This window comes from Aythya ferina, assembly GCF_964211825.1.
Source record: "Aythya ferina genome assembly, chromosome: 4".
In the NCBI taxonomy this organism is placed as follows: domain Eukaryota; kingdom Metazoa; phylum Chordata; class Aves; order Anseriformes; family Anatidae; genus Aythya; species Aythya ferina.
The window spans coordinates 24,214,081-24,229,566 of NC_140300.1; the positions used below are offsets into that span (position 1 = coordinate 24,214,081).

Below are 15,486 nucleotides of genomic sequence, written 5' to 3' on the forward strand. Positions count from 1 at the left end.
TGAAGTTGTCCCTTGATAAGATATGCATGCAGCAGTGTCTGGCCAGTTGGGCAGCATGCTGGGTGATATGCAAGCACGCACCAAACAGCTCCTCTCTCCTTAATCTTGTTTCTTTCCCTCATGTTGTTACTGCAAAGTTCTACATATCTGTGAACAAATTTACGTAACTGGGCTCAGGAAAAAGCTGACCTTTTCGGTATCGCATTCTGCATTATTTGCACTGCATATTTGACAGCAAAATCTGATCATTTCTCTGTTCAACATGTATGTTTCCATCGGCATGCTTGGAGAGCTGGGAACCTGATGACCCTAGTGAAGGATGGACTGCTGAAAGAGTGATCCTCGTGGAAAGAAACTTCAGAATATGAACCGTCAAGGAAGGCAATAAGAGCTACAGATAGTAGAGGGCAGGAGCAAGAAAAATCTCAGCTTCTTACTTTCAAATCAGCAAGTACATATATAGGCAGAGAGTAGGTATTTTGCATAAAGCATTCTGCCAGAGCATCCCTCACAATTTGGCCCTCCTGGTTCCCACGGGCAAATGAACAAGCCATAGCAGGCACTGATTCTATCTCAGCTTCCCACTCCCAGGCTTCAGCCATCTGCTCCCCTTACACTCACAAATTTAGTGCACGACACAGCAATAGCACGAGAACCTGATACGGAGGCTGTGTTCAGACTCACTCCATGAATTCTCCCTTCTGGCAGGCAAACTAGGATGAAAACAGTGATGACTTAGGCTACTGGTAATGACTTTACGAACGAAGGCATGAGATGCATTCAAGATCAGCTAGCAACAAGGACAGAATAGTAAATCCATTGATTTTGGCACACCAGAAAGAATTGTACTGCCCACTGCCAAGCTAAAATATGAAAACTCCACTTGAAGGGCAGAAGATGGTAATGTTACTTCCACCCGTAACCCTGTACCATAGAGGAGGGTGGGAGCTGAGCAAAACTTACTGTGACATTCTCTACATCTGTCACATGAAAGTAGTGTGGCTGGGGCACTCTGCAAAGCAGCAGGCAGATGTCACATTCCAGATCCTGGTGCTAGCTTTCAACTTTTTTACCCTAATAGGCAATGGAAAAGCAGGAGTCATGCTGGTGAGCTAACCTGCCAAATAATGCATGACTTTGCTACAGATATCCAAGACCTTACTACTGTTGCCATTCCAGAGTTCTTCTGCTGATGTCCTTCTCATCTTTGCTGCCTGACCTGTGCCACTAGTTACGGTATCGCTCCCATACTGATACTTTGTGGAACGGAAATTCTTCAGCTGCAATTCATGCCTGATCTGAAAAATGACCTAGAAATGGGACAAGTCCTCTTAACAAAACTCCTTTTCTGTCTGCTCCCTCTTTTCCTGTATGCAGTCCGTAATAACTAGATAATGCTATTCCCAGAAGGAATCTGAAAAAAACTACACTGCAAATTTTGATGCTGAAAAGCCCCTTGGAAGACGTCTGAAGCATGGTCTGAAAACGGCATCCAAGAAGTCGAAGAAAAAAAGACTATAACGTCCCCTTGCAGTAGTAGCAAGGTATGAGTTGCCTTTTGGCAGCGACATGTCTTTTTAGCAACACTTCCAATTAGAAGGAGGCATCTAATTTTGGAAAAAGGATCCAAGTCCTTAGCAAAGTTGCTCACAGACATTCCTAGAATTCAGCGGGGATGGCATCGCACAAAGCACTGGGGAATTGCAAAGCACCCCGGGATACTAGGCAGCGAGACTGCGAATTAGCTGGCACAAAGACTGTATTGTGTGCTTAGGTTAATGTAACTGAAATTTAGTCGTGTAATCCCAACTGAAACAAATTTATACTGCTAGATTTTCTCAATGTACAGATACAAGCCTCATGAACGCCCGACCACAACCTAAGCTGTCAAGACTCACAGAATAAAATATGGCTGGGTGGAAGGAAGAAACCCCACTGAAGCTGTCAGAGGAGGGCTTTTGTACGGAGGGCTTTTGTGCTCTAGAAGCATCGACACACCAACACGGACTTTGAGATGTCAGGGGAAACAATCACAAAGGATTGCTATAACGCTGCCAGATTACAGCTGGCCAGTGACGTTTTCCAAGCCAGGAAATGGAGGAAGGAACTCTGAGACTGAGGAGGCAAGGATTGTTTTACAGTTAACTCGAATAATAGTTACGAGATCAGGCTGGCAAAATAATATTTAAGAATGGAAGATTAAGATCTGATCCACTGAATTGTTAATGACAACACTCATCTGAACCAGGCTGAAAATTAGATCTGAATTTCACTGTGATTGATAATTATGCAATCAGTGTCAGGAACATATTTTGCAAATACTTTGGGAAATCCCCTCTAAAAATGCGGTCTCAGTGAACCAACACTAGCATAACCTTAACAAATTGTTTTTCCTCTGGGGCAGAAACCATAATAGCAGCTGCACAGTTGTGGTAGCTTTCTTGCAAAGAAAAGATGAGAAGCAGTGTGAACTGCTTCTTGAGCCGCTGTAGTTCACAGCCATAAATTATCTGCAGCCATAAACTTACCAGCAGCTAACGTCGCTATATTTGTCTGAAAACTGCTGCCACTCGGGAAAAACACACATCATGTCATCCTCTCTCTGTGTTCAGAGCCATTTCGCCATTCTGTCTGAATCTGCCTCTGAATATGAGTCAGAGCCCTCAACTGTTACAGTTCTTACAGACTTGAAATAAAAATGAATCCCTGTTCATTTTCCAGGTGAACGTCTGATAGAAGAAGCCGTATCTGATAGATGAGCCACAGGCACAGAATGCAAGCCAGTAGGTTTGATGAATGCTAGTGCAGAAGAAAATGTGAGAAAAGGAAAGGAAAACAGGACCCCAAAGGATTTTTTGGAACACTTTACTACATCTAACTAAGAAGCAGCAAGGAGTCAAACTTTTCTGGTCAGGGTTTGGGAATTACTCTGATCTGAAATGGATATGCAGTTTTGTGTTTGGTAATAAGCACTCGGTATACAACTGAAATTTAAGAGTAACCTTCCATTAAAAAAGGCTTTATCTCCTAAGATCAAAGAGGGACGACATTTCATACATCACTGAGGAGGTGTATCAAGAGGCATAACTCTGCCAGTCAGTATTCTGTCACAAAGAGATGGCTGCACCTCTGCATGGACTCCAGAAGGAATAAATCAAAATGTTGGAAGAGAACCCGATCTATTATCGTGGTAAGTCATACTTTGGTTTCTGTAGCACATTCAAGCACGCTTTTCATCTTAGATCTTAGTAGGTGAGTACTGACAAAACCGAGGAATAACTCCTTTCTCAGCTTGCCAAGATCTGTGTGAACTTAATGCGACGGTTTTAGCTGGTGCACTTTTGCTCTTTGAGGCTGTGGTTATGGCACAGCTGGATGTTTGCTGCAGTAAGTTCTGTCAAATCTATTGAACAGGAGCTGTAAACCCTAGAAGTGGGTTAGTATATAAAAGATAATTACAACTTACAGAATTGATAACGCTATCAGGTCAGGAACAAAAAAAAATCTGTAGTATTCAGCTCATACTTCACACTTAGCAAATTTTGCAAAAATGTTGCATAAATTAAGGGAAAACATTTCAATGTTCACAGCGTGAATTTACATTTCCAATGTTGAAATGGGTTCTCGTGGTTACCTTTGTGTTAAGCTACTGAGGTCTAAATTGGACACAGATGTTGCCTCTAAAACTGGAGGTAATTACTGAAAAAAAGATGAAAAGGATTTGAAGCTGGTGCCAGAAACAACTGAGGGAGCTAGACTCTTCTTAGCAGCACACAGTGTCAGGGCAAGAGCAACGGGCACAAACTGAAACGCATTAAATTCCAGCTGAACATAAGAAAACACTGCTTTACTCTGATTGTGGTTGAACATTACAACAGGTTGCCTGGAAAGGTTGTGGCATCTCTGTCCTTAGAGATATTCAAAACCCAGCCAAACATGGTCCTGGGCAACGTGCTCCAGATGGTCCTGCTTCAGAAGGGGGTTGGACTAGATGGTCTCATGAGAGTGCTTCCACCCCAATTTCAGTGGGGCTAAAATTATTTAAGATGGGTGACACGAAAATACAGGGATAACAAGACACCCAGAAATAGCTGTGCAGGAAGGCAGTGCATACACGGACTATTTGGGGTTCACAGGTTTTATGCCTGCTGTATGGTTAGGGAAGGGACCAACAGCGTAACACCAACCACAGCATTCCTAGGACTAGGGGATGGGAGCTGCAAAGTCCTGAAAGACAATCATCCAGCATGACTGAATTTCTCCCAGCATGACTAACCTCTAATTGGGGAAAGAAAAATACAGTCTAGAATAGTGCCTTTTAAAAGGTGCCAATTTCCAATTTACCATGCAATCTTTTTGCACTCTGTCAGGAAGATGGGAAAGCTGTAATGGAATTTTATGAGCTGGGTTACACCTCACTGAAACTGCTATAATTGCTACCCCTCATTTGAGAAAATGCACAAGACAAGCTCCTCATACCCAAACTGGATCTTCCAGAAACAAAGGCGAGCACTACTGCTGAAAACAAAGGCACACAGAGCAGTAGGGATCTTCTCGATACTGGTCTGTGAAACATTATGTACCTGACAGAGATCCAAAGACCAGAGAAATTGCTTGCTTCTGCTCTGTTCAGGGACATTGCACATGAGCTGATGCACTAACCATCCACTCTTTGAATATTGTTTGTTTCACCTGACTTTATCCTCCAGTTCTTCCTTTAATAACTTGCCAGATCCCATTTCCTTGCTAGCCCCGTGGCCAGACTGGAGACAATTAGATTAGGAAAACAACAAAATCACTTTGTCTTAATTTGTATTCTTGAGTTGGTAGTTACTGGTTTATACGACTACAAATGCAGTTCAATTAACTGTTTCCATGACTGTGGTCTAAACAGTGAGTAGTGATTTAGACTTAATGAATTAGCTAAATTAGTATTCTACTGTAGCGAGATCAATAGAGAAGTTTCTTTTCCTAGTACAAAGTTGTCCTAGCAGCTATGTTAGGATGGTATCAACAGCAACACAACTTGATAAATTACCCATCTGTCATGGATGAGCACTTTTGGGATGATCTCTGACAAACTTCACTAGCTTGAAAATTGTTATTCTAAACAGTTCCAGAAGACTTCCATCAGTTGTAGATTTGGTGACCATCATGACAGATCATACTGTAGTTTAGCAAGATGGCTCTCATTAGAAATAAGTTCAAATTCTGGTTAGAATCTTCAAAAACGCCTCAGAATCCCCAAATTGCTAGATCAAGTAATAATAGCTGAATTCAAGAGCTCTAGATTTCTTTTTTATTAAAAGGAATTATACTTTCCTCTTTTCACGATGCCTAAGAAATCTTGTGCACTACAAAACAGATTGAAGGGATTCATAACAACTGATGATGCAAAATGTTCTGGAAAATATCCTCTCTGTGGTTCTCACTTCTTATTTTATTTAGAAGACTGCTTATTTTATAGCATGTATATCGTAATAAGAAGTCTTTAGAAGACTTCTTATTTTATTGCATGTATATTGCCCATATTGTGGTTGTTTATACATCATTAATCTACAATCTCTTATAACTGGAAAGCTTTTTGGAGTAGGGACCAGGTGTAATGTGTAACTGTTGCCCGCAGAAGCTTGATCCCGATTTTTCAGCCTGCATTGATGGCTCTATGTCTCAGATCACAAAAATTTTTGTGAAGAGCAAGAGGTCACATCCCATTCTCCCAAGCGGACACAGTGGTGATGTAGCAAAACAGTTTCTAACATAAAATACCCAAGTAAGTGTTGCCTGTCTCCTCAAAAGAAAAAGGAGGAAGCCAGGTGGAAGCACCCTGCAGACCCCAATCTGATCTACACGCGAACAGTTGGACCACTTTGTGCACAAAAAGCTTTCCAGTGGGTAACTTTTCTACACTTTCAGGAACATTAAAATATTTTGGCAGTTAATGACCACAGTCTACTACCAGTGCTGTGCAATTAGGCTGTTACTGCATTTACTTTCAAACAGAAAGTGTTTTTATTTTTTATTTACTCTGGATTCCCATATTCATTCAATTAATGCTTCACAATAAATGCTGCTCCAATTCTAACTAAATTAATTTGTCCTAATGAGATACCCTAACTCCACCCCCAAGCAATCACTCCACACTATCAGTGCCATTTTAATCTTCTCTCTCACTTTCTCACAGCATTTAGCTACTTCTCTGGCTACTACTGTGCTGAACAACAAATCTAAGCTTCTAGCTTCAAGGTTGTATATGCTTCAGCCCTGATGACATTTATGAAATTGAGATTTTCTGTGCATCAGTCTGAATCTGATTTGAGTCCCCATGGTCATTAAAATAGCAGAGATTGTTATTCAGTCAGAAATACTAAGGACAGGGGAGAAGATGATGTCCAGTTGTCCAGGAAAAGCTGTCCAGCTGCCCTTTTAAGGCATCTCTTTAGTCCTTTTTGTATCTATCTATGAAGACTGCCATATTTTATTAAATAAAGTTACATAGATTTGATAATATACTAAAAGTTATTACGTTATTAGATGGTAATGCAAAATGCTTAAACTAGTACAAATTCTTCAGTCAGAGCAGAAAATGTTTCTAAGTGGAAAAAAAATATACCAGCAAAGCAGTGTGGTAACTATATCCTTTATATTACTTGCCAAATCCTCTCTTCCCTTATAACTCTGATACTCATAAAACTAATAATAATAGGTTGTGAAATCTATTTTTGTACTCCAAACTTGCTTTCATTTTGAAAGGATCCTCAAAAGGATTGCTATCTTCTTTTTTGTAATAGGAAGAAAAGAGTACAGCTTCACAATTTTTTCCTTATAAGAAATGCTTTTAGTTCCCTCTGATCGATTTGTTGGTCTCCTGAGGCCAAATTTTTCAAGGCAGATGCCCACTCATTAAGAACATTTTAAAAAACTGTGACCTCCCACAGAATTACAAGAAGTTTGTCATAGCCAACCCTGTTTTTATTTATTTATTTATTTATTTGGTGTTTTTTTTTGAGTGTGTTTTGTTGTTTGTTTTTTGCCTTTCATGAACCCACAAGAAACAGCTCCTGGGTCCCAAGGTGTAGATACCACCAGTTGAAAATCACTCCTCCACAAAGAAACATAAGTTTTAAAAAAATAAAAATGCTGTCGGACTTAAAAGGGAGCTGTTTGTATCTCGGTTTTCTTATGAAAAATATCAGGTTCAGATAAAATACTAATTTAGAAGATATTGCCATGCCGCCAAATTAATGAAAAGTCCAGGACATAACATCAATTTCTAATGAAAACCCTTAACAAATGAAGAAAAATAGGGTATTACTATTAAACTACCAAACATTTCTACACAGGCATTAATTATTTCATGGAAATTTTGCTAAATGTTGTTTAGCCATAGATGGCTTGATGTAAAATCAATAGCTGAATTAATTTCTGATCTAACCCCACTAAGTCAGGCAAGTGGCATCATATGTTTTCAAACCAAGTGACTTCAGGTAAATCTGATCTTCAGTTAGTGCACTTACTGTATTTTAAGAAATAAGATTCCAGCTGCTAATGACACGAAAACCACAACTTTAGAGAGAGTGAATCGTGACTGAAGGCAGCATCTCTCCACTGGGAACACCAATTGCTGTCCTACCGCTTCAGGCATTTCCGACTGCAGAACCCCTCCAAGTCCTTCCTGAACACCTTGACAGGAAAGATGAGACAAGCCTTTATATATAGCAGCGGTGCCAAGAGCTCTCTGCAAGGCAAGGAGCTCCCCAACAGCGGGATGTGTCTCAGATAAGCGAGCAAACCCGCCCGGTTCCACCCAGGAGAGGGCACTGTTACACCTGGCCACGGAACCGGACGTGGACACGGAGAGGAGGAACAGGAGAGTTCAGCCGACGACTTAAAAAACTCGGTCAACTCGCACAACCAGTTGGTTATTTTTATGATAAAGCCAATCTTCGGAATGAGCTGAGTCACCTGGACGCTGCCACAACAGGAACACAACGTGGCAGACGATAAATGCGCGGGATAAATCTGTTTTCACGGTCCCTGTGATGTGCAAGATGCCACGCAGGTAAATAAAACGGCTTCTGGCAGGCAGACCTCTCTGCAAGCTGGAATAACCCAGAGTGTAAATTTGGAGGTGTAAATTCGGTGTAAAACAAGAGTTAAATTTAAAACTGGCTTGTTTTTATCAATATTCTGTGCTTCCAACGTGTTGCTGATTTCTTAATAAAGTATATTATAAATGAGCTTATGAGCATTTAAATGCAAAGGGAATACCACCTAATACTGACACAACCTGTAGGGTTAATCCTTTCATAGGTGCCTCTTGAAGACAAGTGAAATAAGAATACAAAATATGTTACAGTGAAATGAGAATACAAAATACGTTACAATTTCAGTCCCTCTTTCTAAAGTGTTTGAAATCACGACACAGATCTCTTGAGACAGCTCTCTCCTCCGGTAAGAAATCCTTCAGCAACAATGAGAGATTTCTGATTTTTCTAAACTAAAGAGGCCAAGATGGGGGGGGGGGCAAGGACTGAAGTCTTGTTATGCAAGACACAAAAGAGCAAGAGAAGTAAAAATGCATTGTATGCTGGAAAGTTACAGATTCAGAAATTGTATTTTCTTCTTATTATCATGGGGAACAACCACAATAAGTCCAAATTCTCTTGAGTAATTATAACAGAAAAATATACTACTGACATGAACTGAATAAAATATGCAAAATATGGAAATGAAAAGGAGATCACCAAGAATCTTAACTTGAAGAACAGCAATTAAATCACTTTTAGTGCTGACATAAGCATCTTGGAGTCCTCAGGCAGTATGCTGGGGTTGAGGGGAATCCATAGTCTCAGGCAGATGAGCCATGCACACAGTGGTTGTCCTGTATTTGTGGCGAGTCCAGCATGCCCACACAATTTGTGCATGAAAAAGAGCCACTTTTCCATGAAAATGTGGGGAACTGTTTCTGACATATAGGTTGTGGGATGGATAACATCTCCCATATTAAATGGGAAATTATATATTGTTAAGCATGTTTGGTTATCCTAGTATCGGCAACAGCGGCCTCTTCCTGCTGAGACTGGGCTGATGTCTTAAATTGCTGACCTCAGTTTATAGGCACTGATCCTATAAACTTTCCTCCTGCAATAATATTGTATAGTTACAACTTCATTTAATACACCATATTTCCTGCTCCTGCTTCCAGAACTATTTCAAAGCAATATGCCAAGCGCACTAAATGCATGGATACTCAGAACTGTACCTCCCAGTCTTATTATTTACGACCAAGACCGCAGGCAAAAGTACAGACCACTGCAGCTAGTTTGTGAAAGCTGCTATTGAAAGAACTGTCTGCTATAAGGCTAAATTGACAATGGGATTAATGAAGGAACAATCTTCTGAATTGAGATATACTACAAAATTTCACATTACAAAAAGTGAGCTATGTGTCTGCAGTGTTTGGTCTGTGGGTTTTTCTAAGGGTAAAAGACTGACGAGAACTTAATTCAGAGGATACACATAGATTTGTATTGTCGAATACTATAAAATATATAATGAAGTCAGACATGGAAGTCACTGAAATTATGCAAAGAGGCTGAGTATGCTCTCATTTTTTCAAAGCATTTTTTTCTTTCCAAGCATTTAAAAAAAATACTGTCTGAAGACTTCTAGTCTACAGTCCTGTTGTGGCCTAAAACCCTGTAGACTCTTCTGCAAATTAGTAAACTACAGCATTGTATATAGTATACCTAAAGGGGGTATACAATGATAACCCCAGCATGCTGACTACAGGGTACTGATTTTATGCAATATTTTAATGCTGGCAGACCTTGCAGCTACTCATTTCTACCCCCCCAAAAAAAGCCTTTTTATATTCTCTATTTTTTACCAAAAAGAAAATCAAAAGAAAAAGGACAACTAAAATGGGGGGGTTGGAAAACTATATGATGATTATGAAACAGTTGCAAGATAAGGAAAAATGCCTATTTAAGGACAAAGTAAAAGAGTGTGTTATAGTAAGGAAAAGAGATATGCTAACTCATATTAATTTGATTTGCTTTTTGCAGTAACAGACTCTGACATTTGTAATCCAAATGAGCACATGGGAATGAACCTAGATACAAACCAGGCAAAATCACTGCCCTTTACTGTGGCTGTTACTGGATGTCTACTACCTATAACATACAAACACACTCATAGGAACACAAAGGATTCTGACACTTGATAAAGGTCATGTTTTCCACTCCATTCAGAGCAAAATCTGAATATTAGAAGCTCAGCTTTTTACTACGATGAGATGTCTGGAAAGACATGAGGCATTTAACCTGCAGATTTTATGAACTGCCCATTTATTTTTTGTCCAAAGGAGCTCAGCACGCCATAAAACAAACTTTCATCCAAAAGCTCTGTGTAGCAGAGAGGAGTTATTACTGTTACCATACAAGTGAGAACCTAAGGCACAGAGAAGTCATGGCCTGCCTCCTCAGAAGGAACTTCAGCACATCATCAGGACATGTATGTCTAAATTATTCTGAAGATAAAGACCCAAGATCACACTGGAAGTCATTAAAAAGAAAGAAGACCAAAACTGTCCTTCTCAGAAAGATTCTGAAAAACCTCATCTGAGAGACTGCATTGTATATTGTGTTAAAAACAAGCTTTGATCTGAAGAAGAGCTAATTTGATGAACAGATGCACATGGTACAACACTGTGGCAGGAAAATGGGCTTTTTCCAGTCAAACCACTGGGGAAAAGTAAATATGCACAGAAAAATAACAATAAACATCTGCATTATAGCTGCCAGATTTATTTATTTTTAATCTGTTCAGCCCATACTTTTTTTGACGTGCATGTAATGGTCAAAATGCTACGTATACTAATGGAGATAAACAGATAGCACTTAAAGCCAGAGTAGAAGCAGACAATCCCAACTGGAAGCCACTACAATCTGTTTGAAGACAATGGAAATGGGCTTTTTTGAGACAAACGCCTATGCTGTATGTTGTCCTGCACCGTACAGAAAGAGCAGGCACTGCATTATCTTTCTATAGACCTCAGTGTCTTGAAAGCCTCCAGTTCCTGAATAAACAACAGTTGTAAGTGCAATCTCATGCTCTGTTATGAAAATCTACCTACACTGCTCAGATTTTGCGCACCTTAGGCCGGAGGGATGGTTACTGCTGTCCTGTTCCTGTTTTCCAGACAGAGCAACATCTGTGGCTTGCAGCGTTTGGGTCTGCAATAAAATATAACAGTCCATTAGGCAGGCCCGACATGTTCACCTTTTATCTTTTAAAATCTTGTAGCAGGATCCATAAGAAGGGTTGCGTGTGCTGCCTCCCCGTTACCTGCTCCGGGGCCTGCTGTGGCCCATGGGTCCCCCCCGAGCTGTGTGAGGAGACATCAGCACACCCAAGGCGAGGAGCTGGGCTGGGAGAGAGACATGATGGGCACTGGGGCTTTTTCAAGCGAGGTTTTATCTTTATTTATTTTTATGGGGAAAATACAGGTGTGAACTGCTGCATGGACAGGTCGAGCAGATTCTCAGGGCACGGGATGCGCCCTCACTGCTGGGTTGTGCTCGGGGACTGGAGCAGGAGACTGGGCAGCCAGGTGTTTGCTCGGGGACCCCTCCGGCCGCTCCCTGCCGCCTTGTCCCCCCGGGGGGCCGCCGCTTTTCGCCTCGGGGCCCCCCCATTTCCCCGCACCGCCGGGGAGGCCCCGAGCCCTGCGGCGGGCGGGCTCCCCGCCGCCCAGCCCGCTCCGTGACGGGGCGGGCGGCAGGCGGCCGCCTCCCGGGGCGCTCCCTCAGCTCTGGCAGGGAGGGGGAAGCGGCGGCAGGCGGAGGAACCCCCCGGGAGCCGTCCGTGGGCTCGCCGCCCCCCGCTGCGGGCTGGGCTCGGCTCCGCGCAGCCGGCGGCCCCTCCTGAGCGGCGGCGGCGGCGGAGCCGGGCTCCGCAGCGCGCATGCTCGGCGCCGCCGCCATTTTGGTGGGGCCGGGACTTCTCCAGCGGCGGCGGCGGCGGCGGAGCTCGCTGGGCCCGGCTCGGTGGCGGCGGCGGTGGCGAGGAGAAGGAGGTGGAGGAGGAGGTGGAGGGAGGAGGAGGAGGAGGTGGTGGGGGTGCCCGCTGCGGAGATGGCCAACATCGCGGTGCAGAGGATCAAGCGGGAGTTCAAGGAGGTGCTGAAGAGCGAGGAGGTCAGAGCCTCTCCCCGTTGTCCCCCCCTCCCTCCCCTCCCGGTCCGCCACCTTCCTCCCCTTCCCCCTCCTCCTCCTCCTCCTCCTCCTCCTCCTCCTCCACCCCCGGTGCTGGCGGCGGCCCCGCCGGTCCCCCCCGGCCCCACCTCCTCCTCCTCGCCGCCGGGGGTGGGCCCGGCCCGCGGCCCCGGGGAGGGGAAGGGAAGGGAAGGGAAGGGAAGGGAAGGGGAGGAGGGCGAGGCCCGGGGAGCCGGCAGCCGCCGGGCCCTTCCCCCCGGGGGCCGAGGGGGGGGAACGGGAGCGTGTGCGGGGAGCCCCCGTGAGGGGCGGCCGCTGCCGGGCCTGCCCCGCCGCCCACGGCCCTCGCCCCCGCAGCCGAGGCCCTGCCCGCTGGGGGGGGCTGGGGCAGGGAGCGCCTCGCAGCCCCCTTGCACCTCACCCTTGTGCGTTTCTTGCAGGTAAATCCCTCCTCGCGGAGGGTGCTTCAGTGCAGAGCTTGCGTTTCCCCCCCGTGTAGGTTCTCGCCTTCAGGTGGATGGATTTTTAAGCCTCACGCGCCTTTCTGTCTCGCTGCCTAGCCCTCCTGGCTCGCTCAGCAGAGTGTTTCTGGAATGGTGTGCGCCTGAGGGGCGTGTGGTGGTCGGTAAGGCAAGCTGGCCGCTTTCAGGGGGCATCAGAGAAGTTTTGGAGCTGTTCGGGGCCCTACACGGCGGCTTTTTTGCAGTGTTGCATCAGTGCAGCTTCTGCTGTGTCTGGGGCTGAGTTGGCGAACGTCAGCCAGATAGGATTTAATAGTTGTGTCGTCATTGTCGTCCTACTTGGGATGATGTTGCAGGTTAGATGCTTGTGAAATGCTAATGTGAGCCTGGAACTCCTACCACTGGTGCTTTAGAAATCTGGACGCATTCACAGAGGACAAGCCGAGAGGGTATTTTTTTGAAGATGGTGATGTTTTAATGAAAATGTGTTCAGGGTAGCAGTAGGTGATGTGCTTTAAAATTTAGTGTGCGAACAGTATTGTTGCTATGCAGCTTGAACTAGCCCCTAGAAAAACGTAAGGGCCTTGTTTTACAGCTGCCTTTAGAGCCCAGGCTGCTGTCACCAAGTTCCTGCACAGTGACTACAGAATTGCCTGTAAGCTAAGAGAAATTTCTAGGTGGGTATCTTCATACCAAAGCTACAAAGACTAGACCTGGTACACCATATAACAGCTGATCCTGTGGGAACAAAGAAGACTCGATTCGATAATGCTGTATAACAGCTTCAAGACACCTTCCCCTTGCTTGATGCAGGGAAAACAAACAAAAATCATGTTCTCCAGTTCAGGGTGTGGGGGAAGGGGAATCCATGCCAAATTTTCTTACTCTAGAGGTTGGTCCAGGAACATTTTTTCTCTGTTCCTGTTTTAGTCTATGCAGTGAAGAGCTCAGCATAGAAGGCTGGAAATAAAGACCATTTCATAGTATTATTTAAACTGAGCAAAACTTCCCACAAATAATAATTATGAAATATATTATGAAATTTTAAAGTTATAACACAAGAGTTTGATATTAGCAAGCCATATATGAGTGTTATATTGGCATAGAAGCGTATAGAACTGCTGCTTACAGGATATACTACCTGCATCTTGAACATGGAACTTGGGCATTCATAAATGCTTAGACAACCAAATTCTGTTGCGAATGTTCAAAGGCGATCAAACTGTGATGTCAGTAGTACCACTAAGCATGAAAGTACGTGGAATGAGATGATGAATAGGGAGGTATAACTAAGTGTACAAATCAAAGAGGAAAACAGATGTTTTCTTCTGCATAATTTGTGTGCCAAGAGGAGCCTTAAATCTTGCTCCTTTAAAAAAAAAAAATAATAATAATCACCAATGGTGATGCTAAATTTGTTATTTAGAAGTTTAAGTCTCTCTGTGAAGGCAAAGTGGCTCACATTATCTGCTCTCAAATTATTCTTGATTTGATGCTTTGAGCTACACCTGAACATGAAGAGCAGCCCCTCTGTTTCTTGCAGATGCTTTAAGAGCACAAATGCCTGGGGGAAGTGGGTGGGCACACTTGGAAAGAATACAGAGGGAGTCTGCTCTGTCTTCCAGCCCTCATCTGGGGACTGAAATAGGGTGGTAGAACCAGAAATGTTTAAAAAGGAGAAGCTGGATGGTAATGAATCTCTTCTGCAATTGTAGTGTGTATTGGAAGCACCAAATTTCACTTCTAAATATCAGTGCAGAAAGAGTTCTGAAAAGTGTGTTTATCCTTGCTATAGATAAGGTGTACTGTTTTATATGAATAAATATACTTGTTGCTCTCTTTTTCTAATATAAATGGTGTTTCTGGGAAGTCATTAAAACAACTTTTAGACATGGCTTAGTCTCTGGCTTACAGGTAAGAGAGGATATTTTGGGGAGGGGTGGCAGCATTTAACATCTTTACACACTAGAGCAGCAGAAGCATTTTTCTCTGCTTGCATTATTTTTTTTCTAACTTTATTATAAGCTCTCAGACATTAAGTTAAGGAATGGGATATTGTGCATTTAGCAGAGATCCTTGTAGCTTTGCATCTTTTCAAATATTTGAATTAAGTAGGTAAAGCTAACAATTTCTTTGTCAGGAGTGCTCCATACACTTGTGTGTGTAGGAAAAAGTTTTAAAATCCTAAGGTAGGTGAGGTGGTGAATCTTTAACAAAGATGAAGCTGTTAGTCTAGGTAGTAACTTGACAAGTTAAATGCGGTAAGTTACTGGACTATGCTTGTATTAAAACTTAACATGAGTAAGCAGTTAATTCACACAACACTTCAAATCCTAGTCTAGGCAAGGCATCAGTTGCTCAACTTTCTCTTTTCTTGTTCTGACATTTCATTAGTTTGTTATCTTGTTGGCTTCATGGCTTAGGCTAAACGAAACTCTAAAGTAGCAAAACACAAAAGTCTGATGCTGCAGCATGATGGAGAAACCAAAAATTGCTAGAGGGAGAGTAGTAGCCCAGTTTTTTCATCTTCCTTTTTGATAAGTGGACGATGGCTTTGGTGGAGGTTAGTCTTATTTCAGAATAAAGTTCCTGGAATGCTGCAGTGGGTAGCCAAATTCTTACCTTCTTTCTGTTTATAAGCAGCTGCCTTAGGAGAGGAAGAACCTGGCACTTAATTACTAGAAACACTGAAAAAAACCTTGTGGTCATTTAAAGACTGACGCTGAGAAGTGGTAGTAGTTCATCGGGCACGTTAATGTGAATTTTTTTCATATTTTAATAAGCATCACGTGTATTGCTTGAAA

The 15,486-nt window shown here is 43.1% G+C and overlaps 1 protein-coding gene and 1 long non-coding RNA gene across 2 annotated transcripts in view; one reads left to right on the forward strand and one right to left on the reverse strand.

Annotated features, from left to right (window-relative positions):
* Positions 1 to 10,795: 10,795 nt before the first annotated feature.
* LOC311436344 lies at positions 10,796 to 11,659 on the reverse strand. Its single transcript, XR_014692769.1, has 3 exons — positions 11,353 to 11,659; positions 11,161 to 11,240; positions 10,796 to 11,083 (listed from the first exon to the last, which is right to left on the reverse strand). It is a non-coding gene; the product is annotated as an uncharacterized lncRNA (long non-coding RNA).
* UBE2K (ubiquitin conjugating enzyme E2 K) overlaps positions 11,636 to 15,486 on the forward strand; it is a 37,228-nt gene continuing 33,377 nt past the window's right edge. Inside the window, exon 1 of the mRNA XM_084518404.1 lies at positions 11,636 to 12,203. Within this exon, the coding sequence (XP_084374530.1) occupies positions 12,141 to 12,203 (63 nt within the window). The 5' untranslated portion in view covers positions 11,636 to 12,140. The remainder of the gene's footprint in view (positions 12,204 to 15,486) is intronic.